The 24,822-nt window shown below is 31.5% G+C and overlaps 1 protein-coding gene across 4 annotated transcripts; it reads left to right on the forward strand.

The window, feature by feature from the left end:
* On the forward strand, nucleotides 1-24,488 carry LOC139519059 (uncharacterized). 4 transcript variants are annotated; one of them, XR_011663511.1, is made up of 2 exons: nucleotides 1-626; nucleotides 22,117-24,488. XR_011663511.1 is itself a non-coding variant. In XM_071310826.1 (2 exons), exon 2 carries the CDS (start codon nucleotides 22,255-22,257, stop codon nucleotides 22,957-22,959), a length of 705 nt encoding a protein of 234 aa, XP_071166927.1. In that variant the 5' UTR covers nucleotides 47-768; nucleotides 22,117-22,254; the 3' UTR covers nucleotides 22,960-24,418. The 4 variants fall into 4 exon arrangements, 3 of the variants coding, with proteins under 3 accessions (XP_071166927.1, XP_071166928.1, XP_071166929.1); XM_071310826.1 differs by having other exon boundaries at nucleotides 47-768; nucleotides 22,117-24,418; XM_071310827.1 differs by lacking the exon at nucleotides 1-626 and adding an exon at nucleotides 1,052-1,197 and having other exon boundaries at nucleotides 22,117-24,418.
* Nucleotides 24,489-24,822: the final 334 nt, after the last annotated feature.

The following is a 24,822-nucleotide window of genomic DNA, read 5'->3' on the forward strand; positions in this document are numbered from 1 at the left end:
ATTGAAATTTGTATATCTTAACACCAATGGACTATGCAAATTTAAAAAAATGTCTGGTACCGGGGAAGTCGTCTGCTTCATTACATATTTCTAATGTCTCCTCTCGATTGGGAGCTTGCAATATGACAAGAACGTATATCACTGAGAACCTCGTGTTGTCCGGAAGATGTCCTTTTTAAATATTAATCGTGTCTTACTAACATGCTTTTAGTTATTTTTAGTTACGAGACAAAACATGCCATAAGCCAACAACTGAGAAAAGCTACCTATACTTTCATCAGTGTTCTTGATACACGAAACTTTATCAAAGGCTGATTAATCTCAGTATAATTTAACTATTATATTTTCATTGTTTGATATTGTCTTCGATTATAATATGCAATGAAGAGGAATCCATTCAATATATTAATAAACCACGCCGTGATTGATTTATTTTATGCAATGAGCAATGAACTTTGGTAAAGACGACAGCTGCTGTAACATGGACCGAATCATTTCCAGGTTCCACACGTGGTAATATTCTACTTTCATAACAGGAATTATTGATCAACAAATTAGACTGTTTAGATGACATTAACATTTTTCAATTCAGATATAGCCTTATGAAGAAGTAGCTCAACAAAAATGTACGTATGAATGGATTTGACTTCGGCTATTGTAAATGATTAAAGTGATATTGACTAGTAGTAGAAAGATGTTATTGTACTTACTTACTTATTGATCTATGAATATAGACGTGATTATTTTATTACGGACATTCTTGCTAAGGTAAGTGTTTTATTGCCGTCTAATAATGTCAAATACGGTTCTAACCATCGTTAAGTGCTTAGTGCTTACTTTTTGTCCGTCAACTTTTATTTTACAGATAACAGCGTTTATATGTTTTCAGAAATTCAAAACCATCTGTTCAAAATATTAAGTTTAAAGCCAGTACTCTGACGTAAGGAAGGCGTATGTTGTATGGTTATTTAATTGTGATTAATGTTATAACTTATTATACTAAATGGTATATGTAAATATAAATTTAAAATAGTCCTGGGTATATATGTATGATAAATAAAGTAAATTCATGGGTTTTATATTAAAAGTGTTTCATCTATAGCTTAAACATTTCTCAGTTAATATAACATTCTACACATATGTTCAAAATAAAGAGGATTTAGTTGAAATTTTAAGCTTTGGCCATATCATTTGAACGTAAGTATCAGTATTGTAGTTTGAGAACCTTGCAGTTTTAAAAACATCTTGATTCATTCAAATCTTTATCGTAGTAACACAGTCATGTATTTATTGATGTTGTGCTCTTTTAATGGAAATGGTAAATATATGTGGGTCTTGACATTAAAAGTTCTATAGATTTAAAATAATTTGATGTATAAGGTAGAAATGGGGACTTTCCGCTTTGAATTTTCCTCGGAGTTCAGTATTTTTGTGATTCTACTTCTTGATGTTTACAACAATATTTGAGTTCGAGGTTTCAACCCCATCCCTATTTTATGACCAAACATATATAATTAATGCATGAACGTTTTAAAATTTGCTTTTTATTTTCCCCTTTCACCAATGTCAAAAAGAGGAACACCCTGTGTTTCCGTCTTTACAAACCCCTGGAAACGTCTCAAAGAACGTTACTTTTAATTCTGTTTTGAACAGTATATTAATTTTTATGTCCGTAGATCAATTTGCATGAGCTGAATTGTGACTTTATTGGGATTTTCTAGAATGACTTTAAACATGCTTTTACATTTTTTAATCTTTTTGTATTGTGTTTATACACGATAAACTGGAACTAGACCATGAACACAAAACATGTGATAAAATGTCATAATATATTGAACGAGTGACATTACTTATTCATAATTATAAACCTCGATTTCGACACAATTTATTGTCTCCAGACGTTATTCACCAAAGTAAACATTGGGCTTTCTTTTCACATACCCAGTCAGATTTACAATTAATACATCTAATGTGTACCTATCCGCATGACTTTGGTTTATATGAGGTTTATATAAATAAAACGTATGGTTTGAATTGAAATTATAGATTATAAGAAAACATACGAACAAAAGATTTAATGGGTATACGTAAGACGATTTTGTTGCTGGTTTCTCTTCATATCAGTTGTTTTAAAATCTATCAATCAATTACTATTACATCGCACCTGTTGTACAGGTTTCTATCAATGAAAATCAATCTTTCACTAAAATTAAGTTTTCTCTACATATGTTTTAGCAGCAATCTATAACATTATATTAGAAAACTTTGACACGGAAGTTTATATAGAGATATTAGTGACTAAGATATGTTCCGATATCTTACTCAGATCAAATCACTCTTACATTCTCAGTACAAGGTTACCGTACATGTCTCTATAGGATAACATAGATCAATGCTAAATTACAAACTAAAGTCGTGTCTGATTGATGGAATCAGAATAAAGGCTGATTGCCACAAACACAGAATGCTAATCAGAATCCGATTCTGAATAAAGTTTTCGACGCATAAGCTTGTCAATTAGGGGACTTTTATTCAATAACATAGACTATCTTGAAATACTTATCAAACTTATCAATACTTAGCAAAATATTACAATAACTCTTTTTCGATGTTGAAAGTGTGGGCTGGCATTGTTCTCAGGAAGAGACTGGTGATAAACCCTAACTTGTATATGCAATGATATCAGGATATAATATTTTCCCCATGCACTCGTCATCCAACACAGCCGAACTCACTCCAGTGATTTGTCTCATTAGATTGGAAATATATGAAAATGTCAAACCTCTTGTTTTATTTTTATCTTTCTTTTTTAATTAATTTTGTCACAGTTACATTAGAAATCATATTGTATGTCTTGTGTATTGCTTTACATATTACATGTTCAGCACATAACTATCTGCTACTGGTAGTTTTTAAGTCATATTAAAGGACGTAACTTTTCCAAAATAAGGTTTCTTGAGATGAGAAAATGAGAAAGTACTCTAACGAATGTTATAACGAAGTTTTCGTATGAAAATAACTATATCTCTCAGCATTCCCTTCGACTGTCTACATCTAAAAACTCAAAAGATTACATTCAGCTTCTGTGCCATACATATTGTTCCAAATTTCATTAATTCAATATTTTCATGATTCTTCCCATCCTTATCAATAATATAAAGAGGATAAACTGCATTTGTAGTATTGGTAAAGTGGTAAATGATGTCTATTATGTCCTAAGGGAATATTTCATGGGCTAGAAAATATTTATCTTAGATAATTACTTTATAGTATGGTGAAAGATGTCATGAACTGACTTATAAGTAGAATTTATTTTGATCATCTGGCATTTAACATATTATTTGAGAACTAAGTGTTATAATGCTGTTGGGGTTTTCACTAAACAAGGGTAAGGTTTCATCATTTACTTAATTATACCCTTGCTGTAGCAAAGATAGTGATCATTGTATCTGTTTATCAATCTGTCTATTCATTTGTTTGTTCGATTGCACTTTGCATTCGTTCCCACTTAACCCTGGACTGGACATTATAACCCCGTTAGCATATCAGGAATGTGGTCATTTTTATAAACTTCCTGTTTACAAGACTTTGATTTTTTTCGAAAAACTAAGGATTTTCTTATCCCAGGCATAGATTACCTTAGCCGTATTTGGCACATTTTTTTGGAATTTTGGATCCTCAATGCTCTTCAACTGTGTACTTGTTTGGCTTTATAGATATTTTGATGAGTCTTATGTAAACGAAACGCGCGTCTGGCGTACTAAATTATAATCCTTGTATCTTTGATAACTACTTTATGATGTCTTCTTTTCTTTTTTCGGATGTTCAATCTATCTATCTTTTAGATGCTCCCGTCCCTACAGTTTGTTACTTTTTTAAATGCCGCCTCATCGGTCTACCAATTTACATCCGGCATAGTCCTATATTAAATGGTTTGTTCAAATATTGGAATCAACTCTATTTTGTTATCCATATTGACTAGCATGGTCTTAATCCAAGTTTTGGTTCCGTGCTATTCTCGATGATTTTAGATTGTGTAAGTCATTAGTGAATTGATTTTTTGGTCACGAATCAATTTTTATACGCTGCATTTCACATTTAAGTGCACCGTTAGCATTATGAAATGATATTTACAAAGCACTTAAACCCCATATAATACTGTATTAAACAAGAATTATCTCTCACTAGACTCATTTTAAAAGGATATTAACTAATGAAAAAGTAAGTTCAAAGTAATATGAAAAAGATGAGGTATATTTGCTAATTAGACAACTATTCATTAGAGTTCAAATGACGTGGTTATATGCAATTATAAAGATCAACGAACGGCCTTTAACAATGAGAAAAAACCCATACCATACAGTCAGCAATTTACAAATTAAGTATCTCTTAATTTTCTTTTTTGTATGTGATAATCTCATTCGCCTGGATTTTTATGAATAAGTGGTTGATCTCATTCGTGTTTTATCCATTTCTCCAATTAACTCTTGAATTTGTCTCTGAACAACTAATTATGGAAAAAGGGGACCATAAAACAAACTTGTGAACGAGTAAACCCTCGGAAACGTCTATCCAAAGCCAATGATGAGACATCTTTTGTTACGATATGAAAAGACATATATCAAAATGATTTTATCAAAAACTTGCATTTCACATGTTTTATATGATGTTTTGTGTGTTTACAATTTTTCTTGAAGACTTGTATTACGATGCGTTTTCAATAGGGTTTATCCTTTCAAAATGCAAGTTTTTAAAATAGTCCAAGTTATTCTTTCTAACATTGAATGAACTGATTTTACTGCAACAGATGCACATTTTGATAGTTAATGTCTGTTCAGTGATGCTCAATTTTTACAACAAATTAATCATTGAATATCATTTAAATGGAACTTTTCATAACAAAGTCATTACAATAGTCTATCTGGTAGCTAGGTGTTTGATAAACACAAAGCCATTGAAGCAGAACGAATATATAATTTCAATTGAATGATAATATCACTTGTTTTCTACATAAAAAAAATTGCCTGCTCCTAGTCAGGAATAGGACAATTGTTATCCCTATCTTTGATGTGTTTTCCTCATATATTTGATGTGTTTCCCTCTTATATTTGATGTGTTTCCCTCAGTTTTAGTTAGTAACCCGAATTTGTTTACCCTCAATCGATTTATGACTTCAAACAGCGATATACTACTGTTGCCTTTATTGAGCTTTTGATTTTGCCATCTGCTTAGGGACTTTCCATTCATAATTTTCTTCGGAGTTCGGTATTTTTGTTATTTTTTTTCTATTACTAGGCCCTTTCTTAAAATTTCTAACAACTGTCTGGGGAAATTGGCCTAGATTTTTCACCTGCTCATCAGTTCAAATTTCCTTTCGAACTTCGACCAAAGATGAAGTGAAGAACTGGATTGTCTATCACTGTATTGGATACCTAAACTACATAAGTGTCCTTACAAACAACGGCATAATGTTTGGTCTATTAAACGCCCGACGACACCTCTTTATTAAAATATTCACTTTTATGAACAATTTAGCCAGCTTTCATCGTTATCGTGAAACTACCTATTCTATAGGTGGCGTGAATTAGATGTGGATACTAAAAAAAGTCAAAGGATGTTTGAGAGTTCATATAATCTAAGTCTCTTTCATATTGCAATAGTATAAACAAATTTGACACTTAACACAACTATTCCCTATTATAAATCAAAAAACCAATTGAAAGAGCTAGTCCTGCTTTGATTTATAAAAAAGGTGACTAACGTAGATGCAAGTAACTTGTCTTAGGGAGGGAAACATCCCACTTTATAAAAAATCACTCTGATTCTAACAACAAATTTTCTGAAACTGACATTACAAAGTGCTTGATTTCTTGATTTGCAACATATTTGTAACGTTTGGAGGAAGTTTTTTCTAACAAATAATCGGCATTCTCATGGGAACAAAATGTACCCCTCTTCTTGCCTAATTGTTCCTTTATTCGTATGAGGCTGACTTAATACAGGAACTTCTTATGAAGATAAAAAAGTGAGCAGTATCCTTTAACTTTACTCTCCTGTACAAAGCTGACGTTCTATCACTTAATAATTCAAAATTGTGACAATGCTGTACAAATCTATCCCATCATAACTCTTTATAATTTTCGTGCGACCAACGCTCTTTTCTGGAATTTTCTTTATCCTTAACGCGCAATCATAAACGTTTGAAAACCATGGACGTAAAGATACACAGGAAACGAACCTCAAGGAATAGTGTTAAAGGACAAATTATGTATGGTATGCACAGCATGGGATATTTATACAAAGTTGGAGATAAAAAGTTACTTTGAGTTGGTACAATGGGTTTCATCAAAGGAAACACATATAATTGCTACAGTACTTTTGGATCAGATAAGAACAAGGCTTATAATACAGTACGCCATGCAGACGTTTGTTATACACAAGACTCATCAGTTACGCAAGGATCGAAAGAATTGAAAACCAAATTGATGACGAAAATTTAGAGCATTAAAATCCGAAAATAAAAAAAAATGTGTCAAAGAAGTAGGTCCGGTAAGGTCCGATTTTGGCCTCAAATTTCAGGTTCATCTGACGAAAGATTTTGACCACTTTTTAAACACTTAAGTGTCTATTTCATTTGATTCAATTAGTGTATGTGTAAGATTTTAAATGATTTAGGCATTAAAAACGATCCGATTCAAGCACAAATATGAAAAATCTACCAAATATACCGAAGAATGTCACATTTCAGATGGTTTTTGTCAAAAATGAAAGTGGCCGCATCCGTGTTCATCCTCAACCTTTATATATGTTATGTAGTATCATCAAATACAACTTCCATTTCAATATTAAAGATGAACACGAATGCGGCCACTTTCGTTTTACCAGGAAACCGTCAAAAAGGAGTATGTTCGATAAGGTCCTAGAATGGCCCCCTTTTTAGCGTAAATTTCAAATTCGGATTTATTGACCAATATCACGATAAATTATAGCTAATACATTGACTAGATAGGATATAAGCAATTTTGTTGAAAATTTTACGTTTATGCGTTTCATTATGACGTCACAAGTTGTACTCATATTGATTTTTCACGAAAAAATCAATGAAAATGGGTAAATTTGCGAAGATTATTTGACAGGAAACATAGAGCGCATACGTCGACAACAAAGATCTTTTAAAATAATGTTTGTGAAGACATTTAACATGTCTTATTTGAATATTAAGCTTGTCGACGCCTGCGCTCTATGTTTCCTGGTCCTTTATTTGGTTATAATCCAGCTGATTTTGTCAAATTTCACCAAAATCCCTTATCTTGACCTTTTTGGGATGTAAAAATCAACGTGTTAGAATTAAACTTTGACAAAAACAGCTCTGTTTAACTTTCTCACATGTCTTTAAGGCAACTTAAAACAATTATTGTCTTGTAACCATGAATTTTATAATTGGGGCCAAATATGACACTTACCGAACTTACTCCTTTAACTAAAATGCTAGAATTGTGAAGATTTTAGTAATTTAGCATGACTTAATGGTGCCACCACCCGATATATGTGCATTGTATTCTCAAAAGCCGCCCATATTTATGTAGCAGAAGAATTCTTCTGTCTAATAAATAACTAAAAGTTTACATTTTAACAATTTTGTAAAACTGCTATATTTTGGTGCCAAAAAGGGGTCTTACTGGACCTACTCCTTTGGTCATGGCAATATATGATCATATATTACTTGGTGCACACAAATCTTAATACATGTATTTCGAAAGGAACTGATAGTAAATTTTCAGAAAATAATCACACTAATGATATTTCGTTTCGGAACTTGAGGGCTTACTACTAAGCTGATGATACACTCGGCAGCAAAACATCCATCGGTAGTGGCATGGCCAAGTGAATGTTAAACGAATCAAAGATACAAGTCTTACATATAATTAAAAAACGCCAGACTGTAGGTTAGAAAATGGCTCTTTTCAGTTTATACAATTTCACTTTGAGTATCAACATAATCTCTCTAAATTTAAAACTTAGGAAACCCATGGGGTTTCTGAAGTCATCAATTGATCTTCTGTTTATTTTTTTTTTGGTAAAGGATGGCTTGTTTACACACTTACAGTTACTTAATTGTAGTGCTATGTGAAAGCTTTGAACAAACTAAATGTTAAAAGTGTTGTTTCTATGTTCATAATTGATAAAAGAAGTAATTGCTAATAAATAACCTGCAAAAAGGTAAACTGCTGGCACAATTACCACTTGGTTTGTATGGACAATTGCCTTATTATTTTCAGACCATATCTCCCTATGGTCAGGCGAAATTCCATGACGACGATGTAGAGAATTGTTTTAGTTATACTTATCCTTGTTTAATATACCAATGTGTATTCTAGAAATATAATGACATTGATTAATCAGCTTTTTATCATACAAATAGACAACGTTTTTGTTATTATTTTTTTCTGTTTCATGATTCATCAGCAAGACATTTAAAAAAAAAATTTTTAAAGAGAAATTTGTGTGCTATTAATTGTAAAAATGCCGTAAAGTTTAGTATCAAATACTGATGGGAATGATCCCAGTTGAAACAAAATAAGAAGAAGGATATAGCATTAAAAGAGGGACGAAAGATACCAAAGGGACAGTCAAACTCATAAATCTAAAACAAACTGACAACGCCATGGCTAAAAATAAAAAAGACAAACAGAAAAACAATAGTACACATGACACAACATAGAAAACTAAAGAATAAACAACACGAACCCCACCAAAAACTAGCAGTGATCTCAGGTGCTCCGGAAGGGTAAGCAGATGCTGCTCCACATGTGGCACCCGTCGTGTTGCTTATGTGATTACAAATCCGGTAAATAGTCTAATTCGGTAGGTCACATTCATGAAAGGGAAGGGGATTGTAGTTACGACGTTAGGAACATATCCGATATCATTTGTGAAACGGTTATTCCATAACGGTCAACCAACTCGTGATGGCGTCCGTAAAATTTACGAAGGGATGATTTCAACTTCACCATTTGGAACTCTTGGTTTAATAGCTTCCTTGTGAGCAGTAACCCTCTATCAAGAAAATCATGATAGGAAATGCAAGCACGGGAATATCGTATCAATTGGGAGATATATACCCCGTATGCAGGTGCTGCTGGAATGTTGCTACTTAGAAATGAATGCTCACAATTGGAAAGCTGAAATCATCTCTTTTGTCGTAAAGTTTTGTTTTCAACCGACCCTCATTGTCAATTTCTAGATGCAAGTCAAGATATGAAGCCGACTTAACTGTATCTGTAGTATCCTTTATCTCCAATTCGATGGGATAGATGCGTTTCACATAGTCACCAAATTTTGAATTGTTTAGTGAAAGAACGTCATCTATATAGCGGAAAGTAGAGTTGAAGAATATTGCTAACTTCTTATCTTTCTTCCTAAGTAGTTCCTGCATGAAGTCAGCCTCATAATAATAAAGAAACAAGTCGGCAAGTAGAGGGGCACAGTTTGTTCCCATTGGGATGCCGACAGTCTGTTGAAAAACACGTCCTCCGAACGTTACAAATATGTTGTCAATCGAGAAATCAAGCATCTTGATAATATCGGTTTCATAGAATTTTTTGTTTGAATCAGAGTGATTCTTTACAAAGTATAATTTATCCCTCCCTAAGACAAGATACTTGTATCTACGTTGGCCATTCTTTTTTATGAAGCAAAGTAATACCAACTCTTTCAATTTGTCTTTTAGTTTGGAATGTGGAATACTTGTGTAAAAAGTAGAAAAGTCAAATGTTTTAATACTGTTACAAGATGAAAGACAGTTAGATTGTATGTACTCTAAAAGATCTTTGGAATTTTTAAGTATCCACATCTGATTCACGCCACTTCTAGAATAGGCAGTTTCACAATAACTTTGAAGCCCGTCTTTGATTGCTGATAAAATAGATGTTAATAATTTAGAAAGAGTTTTCATGGAGCACTTGGAAGACCCAGCAATATACCGTTGTTTGTAAGGACACTTATGTAGTTTAGGTATCCAATACAGTGATGGAAGATTCAGTTCTTCATCTTTGGTTGAAATACCAAAGGAACAAAGAACAGACCTATGATTATCCAGGATTTCCTCTTTGGTAAGTGTCGTGAGGGTATATGTTGAGTTTCCAAGTGAATTGTCTATACCTAATTCGTTTATCAAGCAATTAATGTAGTGACTTTTACAGACAAAAACGATGTTATTTGGGGCTTTGTCTGCGGGGACAACAACATATTTATCATGGAGGTCGGATAAGTGTTTAGCAACATTTGGGTTTTAAAAGATTGACGTAGCATGGGCTTTGATGGACCCATTCAGTTTCTTAATTCTGATTTGTATTAACGACCTCACTGCCTTAATCCATTCGGATAGAGTGTCTACGTCTTCCTTTTCACGTTTAGCCCATTGCCTGGCATAATCCTCGACTGAGTCCATCAAAATTTTAAAGTATTTCCAATTGATGGATTTAGGCTCACGATATTTCGGACCTTTCGATAACACATTTCGTAGAGAAGTGTTATTAACAATGTTAAGGTCATCGGTAATAACGTGGCCACCAGGATTATATGTGAATTGGGAACTAGCACAAGTGCAATCAGCAGGTTTAGACTTGAAGTCGTCAATATCGAGATTCTGCAAAACCCGTTTGTAATTGAAAATTTTAGTTGCAATAGGTTTGGTATAAGTATAAGAAATTATTGGTACAGACTGGTCTTTGAAATAAGGAGGTATTTTCGATTGAACTAATTTATGATGAAGGATATTGCCTAGGTTGACGCCATCGAGACCTTTGTTGGCAAAGGAAAGATTTAGAAAAGATCTTTTCTCTTTTTCATCTTTTCCAATGCGGACTGGCTTGAAAAGTCTGTGACTTGCAATATCCGAAATTATAGCTTGAAGTTAGTATTAGTTTGTGACAGTGGATTCCAAACATAAATTGAACAGAGAATGAAGTTTTGAAAGGGGTAATGAATAAAGTTTCGTGCGAATGTGATGAATACCTAACGGCTTTTACTTTGCTGTAAAAAAATACGAAAAGTTTATTTGGATCAGAATATCAGAAATAATGTTATGCTGTTTAATGTGGGTACTAAATATTTTTTTACACAATTGGAATATATGTACTAAATCAGTATTTGAAAAAGAAAATAAATCAGTTTTTTAATATTCAACTAAAACGTTATTCAGAATGTACATCCAAAGCATAAAACATTACACTACCAATTGTTTTTGCCAAAACCAGTATGTTCATGCATGCTTGATAATTTTATATCTACGAACTTCTTAAACCAGCTGACATAAAAGCTCTCAAACAACACTGTATGATAGTTCGTTTTTTACATATTTCCACACGAAATGACCCCGCCGTGTCAGTAACAATAAAAAACAATGTAACGGTATCTCATTTTGCTTTGTGACAATTTATGTACAATATCAAAGGAATTGTTTTATCATTATGTTTCAACTAGTTATTTCTATATATTAACCATTAAGATACGAACTTTCACTGCTGTTACTAATTTGAATTTTTAAGGTCAACGTAACTGTAATTTAAGTAAATTAATAAGGTATGACTGAGATCAACAAACTTTATTATCGTATTGATAATGTCTTGTTGTTGCATATTTTCCTAACGTTGATTTTATTGACTAAAACATATCAATGATTATATCCATGGTCTTTGTGGGCTACAATTTTAAGTGTACTTTAAGATAATATGTTGAATGTGGTCCAAGTCAATAAAATAACAGACATGTCGTATTGGTGCATAATTAGTCATTTCCTGACTAATTTCCTGTCGGCGAACTGGACATATTTTAGAATTATAACTCCATTGATATAAAATTTATTTGTAGTCTTTTTTTTTTATTACCATAAAAACGTTTTTGTTGTTTTTGGCGATCATTAAACTTCTCCGGTATTCTTAGACTTAGTCGTAGTATCTGTATGTCAAACAGAGCATTGAAAAACAAATTAATTCTAAAATGGCAGCACCATATGTTCAAGATGAACCATGAAACGAAAAATAAATTAACTGAAACAAAATTTTGTTCTTACAATATTATTGTCTCTCCGTATGGTAATACCCTGTTTAAACAGTTTCATAATTCGTCTAGAATACACATTAACAAATCCAACAGGGATAAGAAAATTATTAAAAATTCTCTAGAGCGTCACCAAGATTCTGTCTAGCCTAAAGAGATATAATCTTAAACTATGAAGCAGTGTCAATACGAAACAAAATGTTTGAAAAGAAAGAGCGAAGTGGACTAAGATATTGTTTGTACAACAAAGAAGACAATCAAAAACCAATTGTTCTTTAAAGACTCCACCTTAATTTTTGATAAAAAAAAAAAAAAAAGTTTTTAGAAGATTTCACTTTCGGGTTTACATGATTGGTTACTACAAACTGATTCTAATAAAAAAAAAATATATGGTTTCAATGTACTTAATTCATTAAGTAAGTGTGAAAGTATCCACTTTTCGTTAATAATGTCACTTCTGGTTAACCTCTTTGAAGGTTATGTCTACAAACCCAATGCAAAGAGATTTATAATTAACCAGCATTTTTAGCAAAGGTCCAAATATAAAACGTCATACCCAATTGAGCTAAATTTCAAGGTCATAGATACGTGATCATATATCTAAAGTCTTTTATGGTGGAAGAGTTTGACTGATTTCTGATATATAATGGGAGAAAACTCCTTTAAAGGGCAAACAAAAAAACTTCGACTCAAATGCGTTAAAGTTGTTTCATTTCTTATACAATGATTTGGCAAATGTATATTATTATAAATATTTCGATTTCTTTAAGATAAAGGTAACAAGCAAAGTTTGAAATTGATATCATGATCTTGAACTATTACATTAAATTCAGTTTCCTTCAAATGGACGAAAGAATTCATATCAAAATAATTAATGATACTGTGACTCAAAATGTACTGTCAAAAATTGTAAAATTAAGATGTGAATTGATGAACGATTTTTTTAAAAGTCTATCTTGTCTTGTGTAATAGAACTTTTTACTTCACAATTTTAGATATTTTGCAATGCATAATACCACCAGAGACTTATACCTTCATGATATAAGGGTATAAAAGTAAGGATATGGTTTCAGCCTTCAGCTATCTTTAACAGTTATATCGGTTAATTGTGAAGTGCAAGGATATAAAATTCTTGTACATTGGAATCGTGCAATTATTTTTCTTTTCTTAATTACAGTTAAGATTTTTAAGATACCGATGATGCCCATATATTGTACATAAATTCCAGAATTATATTGGCTGTAAAGAAGTAATATATAAATTTCAGTTTAAATGGATATTCCCTTGGTTTTTAAAGACAATTAACACTACTGTTGGTAACTATAAATGAAATATAAATATTGTTAAAGCAATCTAGTCTTGTTTAATTATCTTTTAACTCTCCGATCTTTAACATAAGTTTTATTGTGGCAATACGTAATGTTAGCAATCTTGTCTAGTTTAATCGTATTTTTATTTTTCGATCTATGATACAATTTCGTGGTGGCAATACTCAATATCTCGATGTATCGAATAATTGAAAAACATACTCTTGCGGAAAGAAAGGGACTGTCCCAAAGATATATATAATTGCATGACCGTTATAAATCATTGTACTTAATATTATATAAACATTTAGCAGCAAATGCAACTGTTCTTACAATATATAATCAAAGTTATTAACGATACAGTAGTTAGTCTATGTGTTTTACTTTCCGATCAATGAATTCAGTTTGATTGTTATAATACACAACAGTATTCTATGCTCATTGAACAAAAGTATTTTTTTATTATTATTTAGAGAAATCTAAATACTGTATCAACCAAATTATAATTAAGATTTTATATGTTATAAATGAGAATACCTAAATATTTACACGAAATAGATTACAAAATATTTAGGTATGAAAAACTTTTAAAACATTTCATAATGTATATGAAATTCAAATTAAGTGTTGACGTGATATATTTAGGCTCGTTGTGCAAAATAAGAAACGGATATAATAGAATATGTTTCTTGTTTTGAACCGTTATTATTCCGTTCAGTTGTTGAATTTAAATTCTTCAATATTAAGTTACAAAGATTATCCCATTTTTTTGGGGCCATCACCACTTAACATTTATAAGTTTCAATATGCATTCAGGTAGGTTTAAACAACGTTCTGATTCTTATCAATAAACGAAACAACGTCAGGGAAGTTTGAAACTTGGCTCTTTTCACAAGCAGTCGTATATTTTAAGTAGCCTATTTTTTTGCCACAAAGTTGATTATCAAAGGGATACTTTGATGATCATATGGTTGCTATTTATGGCATAATAATGTCAGTACAAACAAACACTTAACATGCAGAATAATTCAGGCCACTCAATTTTTTTTTTTACTTTCTCTTCATACAATCCAAACAAATGATTAACAATTATAAAAATTTTAAAAATAAAATTGATTAGGAATACAATCATATGTACCATGGCTACAGCTACATTGCATTTTTTAATCTGCTGACTTCAGGTTTAACCTATTTTTCCAAATAAAACAAATACAATTTAAAAAAAAATGATAAGAAATCAAAACCGGCTTTTAAGAGAGAGGGACGAAAGATACCAAAGGGACAGTCAATCTCATAAATCGAAAATAAACTGAAAACGCCATGGCTAAAAATGAAAAAGACAAACAGACAAACAATAAGACACAACATAGAAAACTAAAGAATAAACAACACGAACTCATCCAATTTATTTTTCGTGTATGTAAGGACAACTTACAAAATATTGGATGATAAATACATTTAACTTTAATGATTAATAACAGGCAACATCAGTTTACTTCAAAACTCGTAAATCCTTTTGGAAAATACCACTCAAGAGAGGGATAAATGAAAAAAAGAGTATCTTATATCTCTAAACAACGAGATTGGTTGCGTTGACAGGGCAAATTACTAATTTCAAGTGAAGAAATACAGGTTCAGATAGTGTTGAAAGAGACAGGAATTTATTATATTTACAATATACAAATAGTGTATGTTGTATAAATCAAAAGTGGTTTTGTTTTCTTGGGTTGTTAGTTTGATAATGCAGAAGACCATTATATCTCGTGTTAATAGACTACAACATTAATGGTACACATTTTACTGCACCAGATGCGTATTTCGATTAATACAATTCGTGTCTCTTCAGAGATGCTAGACAGTAAACGTTTGAACATCCGAAACCTGGTCAGAAAAATTGAAGAACTGATTAAACAAAAAGTGATCGTTGATATACGAAATGTCCTTTTTACTTTGCTGTTAAAGAAGGATCCAATTGTCGATCCCACCAAAATCCTCATTACTGTTTTAGTGTGAGCAATATTTGATTTTTAAATGAATATATACATTTGTTATATAAATATTATATAATATTAACACATTTACAATTCGACAACTTTACAAATCAAAAGGTTAACTTTCAATGTTAGAATCTTAAATACTGCCAATTTTTACATTTGTCATCAAACAATGTAAGCGTATTACTTGAATCAGAATGCCCTTTCTTTCCTATCATATCTAGAGACATGTTTCATGGTTAGCATAAATGAAAAATTTTGTAGGAAGGCATTCTTCCTTCATTTATAGATTTTTTTATATAGTAGTTAACACTGCAAAATTTTGCAAAAATCATTCAAAATGGCAATTCATGTTATACTTATTTGCTTGTGTATAGATATAAGAAGATGTGGTATCAGTGCCAACGAGACAACTATCCATCCAGATCACAATTCAAAAAAAGTAAATATGTACGTTTCCATCGAAATGTCTTGGTCAGTCTATGCATATTTATTGTGGGTCATAAAAAAGGCAGCTTACACAAAAGCTATTATGCAGGTGTCAATGTTTACATAATTTTACTTGCACGAAATGTTCCTTTTATATGAGCAATGATACAAACATTATAATTAATTAATTATTGGCATCTCCTATTGCTTTGAGGAAGTTAAAATATAGATATCGTTTTGCAATGGTTTCTATTAAAAACAATTATGATTAATGTAACAATCTAAAACACAGACTGCAGTTGCATAATATTTTCATAAACAAAATGATGTGAGTCTTCAAGGTTAATGTTTCCCCTATTGGGAATATAGTAATTCACTTATGACTAATATTTAAACAATTGTCGGGTCGAGTTGTATACAGTGTTGCATATTTATCAAACAATCGTTATGTAACAATAGATTATCCATTATTATAATTGGTCGGACTTTTTGGTGCACTTTATAACTTATTGCTTCTGATCTGGTATCAGAACACGAATTATATGTATGGTCGATTTATTGTTAATGTCTGATTCTTTTACACTCAAAAAGTGCCGTATCAAATACAGAAAATTTCAGAAGCAACTATATTGCAGTGAAAATTAATAAATCAACAATAAAACTTTAAGATAAAAGTAACTAGATGTAAAGAATATTTTCATAAACAGACCATTAAGACATGTAGATATGTACAATTGTAATACAATAACAGTCAACATTAAAAAATTAAGCTTTGACAATACGAACAACCATAACAATCAAAAGAAACACTAGGTACATTTTATATACCAAATGACCGAAGTCCATGATGACCTGAAAGAAAATCAATGTAAAAACGTTTGAAATTGCTGTGTTTTATGGGAATGTTTGTTCATCCTAGAATTTATAGATTCAGGATTTATCCTACACTGTTCTTCAATTGCGTGTCTGATTTTCATACTTTCAGTGCCACTGATACGTCTTTAAGTCTTATGTAGACAAAACGCGCCTCTGGCGTATCAAAATTATAAGCCTGATACCTTTGATAACTTTTTAAAGACAACACGCTCATATGTCGGGATAAGTTATAATCCTGATATCTCTGATTAGTTTTTAAGCCGAATGAAAAGTGAAATCAAAGACAATTATATAATAAGTATCGATGCTGAAATTCAAAATTCAACTGCAAGAGTTTTTGTCAATTTAATCTCAGCTAGATATTGTTATTCTTTTAGTCTTATTTGTGAAAGCAACTATTAAGTCTTTAAATTGCAGTCTTTACTTCTTAAAAAAGATTTATTCGAACACACCAAATACTAGTGTATAAAGGATTTGTGCAAGTCTTTGCATATTTTCTTTCGTTTCTAATTTAAATTAATCAGTATTAAATATGCACCTGTCCTAAGTCAGGAATCTGATGATCAGTGGTTGTCGTTTGTTTATGTGGATCATAAGTGTTTCTTGTTTCTCGTTTTAATATAGATTAGACCGTTGGTTTTCTCGTTTGAATGGATTCGTAATATTGAATTGTATATCCAACACTACTGTTGCTTATACTTGTGTAATTTTGTTTGAAACCAATGCAGTTGTCTTTGGAATATATTTGTAAATACTGAAATTGTTTCTTTTTTTGCGTTTCCATAATACACAGTTTACAGAACTATCATGAAAGATTAATAGTGAATTTTTAGCACGAATGATTATTTTGAGACAGATTTGTAGTTGATTAAGTTTATAATACATCCTGTAAAGATGATAAGAGGAGGCCTTTAAGATATTATTTTGTAACAGTGGTAATTTATCATGTTTACCGGGAGGTAATGTTTCATATGTGAATATAAACTGATAATCTCATACTCTTATTTTATTGATTTGCATTTACATTGTGTCATATATCAAATTTATTCGTTCAGTGTATATTCACTTGTTTGTGTTTATATGTCTTTTCATTGAGTTAAGCCATTTATTTCAATTAATATTTAATAGTGTGTTTTTCTATGTTGTGATGTTACACTATTGTTTCAAGTAAGGTTGAAGGTAGGTACCTATTAAAACGTACCTATTAAAATGTTTAAACCCGATGCATTGTTTGCATATGCACTTAGTCAGGAACCTGTTGGTCAGTTGTTGTCGTTTGTCGAAGTTGTTCATTAGTGTTTCTCTTTTCTCGTCTTTTATATATCTCGTCCCGCTATATAGATGACGTTCTTTCACTAAACAATTCAAAATTTGGTGACTATGTGGAACGCATCTATCCCATCGAATTGGAGATAAAGGATACTACAGGTACAGTTAAGTCGGCTTCATATCTTGACTTACATCTAGAAATTGACAATGAGGGTCGGTTGAAAACAAAACTTTACGACAAAAGAGATGATTTCAGCTTTCCAATTATGAACTTTCCATTTCTAAGTAGCAACATTCCAGCAGCACCTGCACACGGGGTATATATCTCCCAATTGATACGATATTCCCGTGCTTGCATTTCCTATCATGATTTTTTTTGGATAGAGGGTTACTGCTCTCAAGGAAGCTTTTAAACCAAGAGTTCCAAATGGTGAAGTTGAAATCATCCCTTCGTAAATTTTACGGACGCCATCACGAGTCGGTTGACCGTTATGGAATATGCGTTTCACAAATGATATCGGAAATGTTCCCTACGTCGTAACTACAATCCCCTTCCCTTTCATGAATGTGACCTACCGAATTAGACTATTTACCGGATTTGTAATCACATAAGCAACACGACGGGTGCCACATGTGGAGCAGGATCTGCTTACCCTTCCGGAGCACCTGAGATCACCCCTAGTTTTTGGTGGGGTTCGTGTTGTTTATTCTTTAGTTTTCTATGTTGTGTCATGTGTACTATTGTTTATCTGTTTGTCTTTTTCATTTTTAGCCATGGCGTTGTCAGTTTGTTTTAGATTTATGAGTTTGACTGTCCCTTTGGTATCTTTCGTCCCTCTTTTGAAAATAGGCTAGATTGTTGTTTTTCTCGTTTGAATGGTTTTATACTAGTAGTTTTTGTGCCTATTTATAACTAGCTGTTCGGTGTGCGCCAAGTTTCTGTACTGTGATCTATAATGATTTACTTTCACAAATTGTGACTTGTGTGGAGAGTTGTCTCATTGGCACTCATAATACACCTTCTTATATCTATAGTGTTAATGAAATTTAAAGATGTGTGTACCTTCATGACAAATCTATATCACGAATGAAAACAATAGTGTTTACCTTTATAATTATGGCATTTAATATGTCCTGTATCCATAAATAGTGACGTGGTAAACAAATAAGGATACTTTAGTTGATTATAGGAAATGCTCTTCCGATTCTCCAGAGGAATTATGTACTTATTGTATTAATTTCCATCATCAACTAAATTGGAATTATATGCGTCGTCATATTATGTTTATTACACAGAAATTTTTTAATTTTCAAATGAATAATATAGGGTTATTGCATGAATATTGGGGAATATTGTCCCGAGTAGAATTTTATATTGCACGAGCTTGCGAGTGCAATATATGTTCTACGAGGGACAATATTCCCCAATATTCATGCAATAACTCTTTTATTGTATAGCAATATAATATTTGAAAGTAAAAATTGGTTTAAACTAAGATTTTGTCATTGATGACGTCATGAATTTTGAAGATTTATTGCACTAGTGCAATAAGAGAATTTATTGCACGCTAACTTTTGGTTACTTTCTGTTGGAAATATTATATTACTATACAATAATATTAGTTCCAAAATATTAAGTGACAGAAATTTATAGCCACTCGGCTAGTGTTATTGAGAGTATATCTATATTAAAGAAGGGTTGATGAGTGTTTATACGAAGGTTAATTGTTAAAATCACAGTCCACATGGCAGAGTAATGCTTCTAGTCACTAATTATACCATCTGAAAAGGGAATATTTTCGATAGCCGATGTTGGAATTGGATTAAAATGTTGATTTAGAACTTTTTTTCACAAAGTCTCACAAATATGAAGTCAACAACAATAAGAGGTAAATAACTTGTTCTTAATAGTGAATACATTACCATATTTGTCTTTACATCTTCTAAAACACAACAATATTCAATTATAAGTCAGGTTTGCTAAATACATCATTGTCTAGATCATAGAGTCCCCCCCCAAAAAAAACCAGACCAACACAAAGTTTACCTTTACGAGCATTTTTGACAGTCTCTTTATACAAACCATTAAAAAAAAAAGGGTTAATTGAATAACATAATCATGTCTGCTTAAGATTCACATATTATGATGCTATACTTGATTAACACAGAACGGGAAACTTTCATGCATAATTTGCGATTGGTAGACTAAGGCAACTCAATGTCTTGTCCCTTTTAAAATGCTAGTGTCAAATTATCAACGGTAAAAGTTATACGTTAACATTAAATCCGTAGTAAAATTGACACTTATGTTACCTTAAACCATGATACAAGACCACCAGATTAAAAAAATATATATATCATAATTTGGTGAATTCTGGATTGCATTATTTTCTTCTTATATGCAATTGTGCATCCAGCAAATCTTGACAACCTGATATTATATTTTGGAAACGGATTTAGAAATGTATATACTTCTACAAATATGTGCAATTCCACAGAAATCTGTTTGTACTTCATGTCCTCATAAAAATAAAATATAATTTTACCACTACTACACTCTATATACCATAAATAAACAAGAATACCACCAAAGATCGATGGAACTTATTTACCCTGTAAAATAACGCAATGTTCACGGAATGTACGAACAATATACGTAAAAAAAATAATAAAATATAACTCTTACAAAATATTAATTTATCATATTTAAATATTTAGATACACCAATGCTGTTCAAAATGTTCTGTGTAATAATTCTGACTTCGTAAATCTCTCTTTTTGTGTAGAAAATTTATTATGTCTGATAGCATAAACATCAAGTTCAGTTGAAAATGTAAAACTCATTGACATAGATTTTATTGATATAACCTAAGTCCATAAATTGAAAACGTAACTCTAATTGTACAATGAATTGTGTTAAGAGCCATGCTAGCTTTGCTCCACTCCTTGCAGACTTGTACTCTTATGTGAAAAATTTCTTATAGGAGCTACCGAAGATGAGTGAAAAGAAACTAGCTTTACTCTTTAACTTTACATTCATCAATTTACATAATTTCTACTGCGTGATTTAAATTGTGGTGATCGCATTTGTCTCATTGAATTTGAAATAAAGGATGTCACAAATGCAGATTAGACTGCTTCATAACCCGATTAACAGCAAGATATCAATATACAGGGACGGTATAGAGTTATTTTTTTCGGTAAAAATGTGACTTTTAATTGGAGTGCAAATTTAATTTTCAAACAAAACCACCACACACAATCAATAGGTTATAAAGGAGTTTAGTACTTAGATGATGACAAATGTGTATTTTATTTCCCAAATGAATGCAGTTTGGGGAATAAAACAAGTAATTTAAAGCTCTTATGTCTAAAGTTCAATAATGTGATATGTAATCCTTGTTTAAACAACATCTTCTCGTGATTTGTGGTTCACAAGCAACATATTAACATTCGATAACGGACTTTCCTAATTGATTTTCCTGAGAGTTCGGTATTTTTGTAATTTTACTTTTTTACAGAATCTACAAATCATTAAAATTTAAGCGTTCATATTAATTTACCATACAGAACAGGCTACTTTGTAACTGGCTATATAGATTAGTATTTTTTTATGGCAAGCATTGTTTATATGTTGTGTATGTGGACGCAAATAGACAAAAAAGACAAGAACCATCATATACATGTAGTTAAATCTAGTACTTTTTGTAAAAAGTAAAATTGATATTGATATATTGATTATATGTAAATACTGTTTTGTGCTGACCATATCCATCAGGTCAGATAATAAAACTAATTGACATTAGAAGCATAAACACGTTACATAAAATTATGTAAGAAATAATATGAAGATCCTATATCAGCTATTGATTACAACATATAATATCTAAAATATGCAGTATTTCAATCTGTTCGATGAATAACATATGAATATTCTGGTTTATAATATGAATTCTGATAGAGATATTGAGAGTCGTCATAACTGTATCGATTATTCCTAGATTTGTCCAAAACCTGTCATACAGCATGTGTTTTATAATTACTGTATATTCCTTGTTATCCAACATAATAGAATGCTTTCGTACAATTACAATGGCTTTATCATTCTATGAATTTGCTGGTAATTGACTTCATCAAGGTCTACAAGCTTTTCAACTATAATGTTATTTTTATTATTTCAGACACGATTCCAGCGAGGACAGAATAGCATTAGTGATGATGGTTTAAATGGAACATAAATGTCGCTGAACACATTTGATTTTTAAGTAATGGCTTAATCGCAATAAGTTTATCCAAAGAACTGTTTCGTTCCCATCTTAATGATGAATATAATCAGTGATAATAAGACTAAGCTTTTAACTGTGGATACTTCTGATGATGAAGACGATTTAATTCACGATGGGAAAAGACGGGGATCTAATGTGTCTTTATCTCGATTTAGATCATGTCCTCAATTACTTGATGAAGTCGAAAATCAACAAAGGAGTCAGAGGTTTGAACACACAACTGATGATAGTTGTACACATAAACTGAAACAGTTATCGCCGTTTTCGCCTATCGGGGATACAAAATTTTTTGAACCGAATGGTCGCGTTGGATCGGACACACCAACTCCTCCATCTTCTCCTAAAAGCAGGAAAAGTTTACTCTCTCTAAGAGAGTCACAATCTACGGGTGCTAATCAGTCGCCTACTTCAACACCACGATTGTTACGGAGAAGCTACATACAACGGTCATCGTTAAGTAGAGGATCGTCCGCTGATAGTCCTAGTGGCAGCCGAACAAACTCGATCAGTCTGACTGAAGAAAATATTCGCCACCATGAAGTAAATGCGGATTTATCTCAAATGATTATTGCTCATCCAGATAAAAAGCTCGACTCAAAAGTATCAATCAAACATAAACATATCCATGGACATTCGGACGATACTCAGATGAAATGTGAACAATGGCTACAAACTTTGAATGTTTCAAAACCGGAAAAAATTAAATCAAGAAGCCATATACAGCTGCCACCTATTTAGGAATATTTTTACGATTTAAAGTGGTTTATGTATTGTCTATAAAAGACCTATACTAATTATGTTCTCTTTCAAATGAGTATTCACATTTTTTTTGTACAGAATAAGCAAAAGAATAATGGAGGCAAGTATTCAAACAGTTCATTATATCATTTATTTATTTAAATTTATTTTTCAGTGTAAGACTATTCATGGACATATGATTTAGTATTTTGTTTCTCAAAGCTGTGCTATTACAACATGTACAAAGTGTGCCTTTAAATATGAAATAATCTTGAGGCCGTCCTCTGTACTTTTTCAAAGTAATTGTTTGCCACTGTGTGTTTTGGAGTCAAATATTTAGTTAATTGTTGACCTTCACTTCACAAATTAGTCATCGTATTTGTCAATTTTGCGTTTTGTCTAAAAAGCATGCACTGTATAAGTTCAAGTAAATGTTAAAAGTTAACCCGTTATAATCGGTTTCGTTAAAAAGGGCGTTGTTTAGCTAGAACCATGGATGCACATTTGAAATAAAAATCAAGTTGATAGTAAATTGCACTTATAAGTTGTACTTAAACTGGGAAAGTAAATACCGTAGGCTACGTTGACCTTTGACGGTTTTGTCTGAATTGTTAATGCTCTCAAATATTATATATTTTGCCTACAAATGCAAGTGATCTGGAAGGGTAAGCAATGTCTGCTCCACATATGTCAGTATTTAAAAAAAATATTCTTACCATTGAATTCTAATACTTAATTGGTTTTCTGTTTAATGAAAATAGTTTCACTTTAAGAACAACAAACACATTTCAGTTCTCTTTATTGAACACATACAAATATTATAAAACATTTAAAAAAATGTAAAAACATAAAACTAAAAAACTGCAGTTATTATACAAGTTTCATTATTCAAGTCAAATTTATTTCAGTTATGTTCTAGATAAGGGTGTTCAATCCTTCTAACTTTCTTGAAAAAAACCCAAGTCAATCGCTAGAGCTATATGTTAGATGTATTTATTATCGCACTGCTCATGCTTCATCCTGGTGAATCATGGTTCATACTTATGAAGCTTTTCTAGAAAAGAGCTTCAGATTAACCCAATCTACAATTGGTTATTTTCAATTATCAATTATATTTTGCGATGGGTTTAATTCTCTATAGAAGATGAATTTTACTGCAGCTGTGTCTATTTTTGGACTAAGAAAAGACTTAACCTTTCGAGTAAGCACAGCAAAACTAAACCAATCATGCAAAACGCATACACATATAGTTGTTTTTTTTCCTTTAAACTAGCAGGTTAGCTACTCTTTTTTCCGTTTGTTACTTTTTTTAAAAAATATCATCTAATGCTTCAATATGTTTCAAACTGCAATATCTCTCAAATCCCTATAATTACAATTTGTGTATGCTACTAGTGTGAATTGTTCATCAAAACTAAATAAAATGTGTATGACCTGTAAAAATAAATGGAAAATAATCGAGTAGTTACTTCATTTTTGAATGCTACAGACTGAAAGTTTGAATAAACATATATCATTGTGCAGTCAAATTAATATTTTGTGAATTACAATTAACGAGATGAACACCAGATCAGTACTTTTATATTCTGGCATGAACATACGGATGTTGTTTGATTTAAATTTGATGTTCCTAAATTTTGGAATCATTTTTAATTAAGGAATGTATCTCCTTCATGCATAGCTCTGATTGCTTTTCCGTCGTGGATTTACTTTTGGTCCTTTTTGGTTTTATAAGATCTTCAATATTTATACTAAGTTTTTGACGTTCAAGTATATCAAGTATCATGGAAGCGACATTTATCGTGGAAAATTGCATCTAGTGTAGTAAAAGTTGTGCTTTTAATGTTATCATAAAAGAAAAAT

Source organism: Mytilus edulis, chromosome 4 (assembly GCF_963676685.1).
Source record: "Mytilus edulis chromosome 4, xbMytEdul2.2, whole genome shotgun sequence".
In the NCBI taxonomy this organism is placed as follows: Eukaryota; Metazoa; Mollusca; class Bivalvia; order Mytilida; family Mytilidae; genus Mytilus; species Mytilus edulis.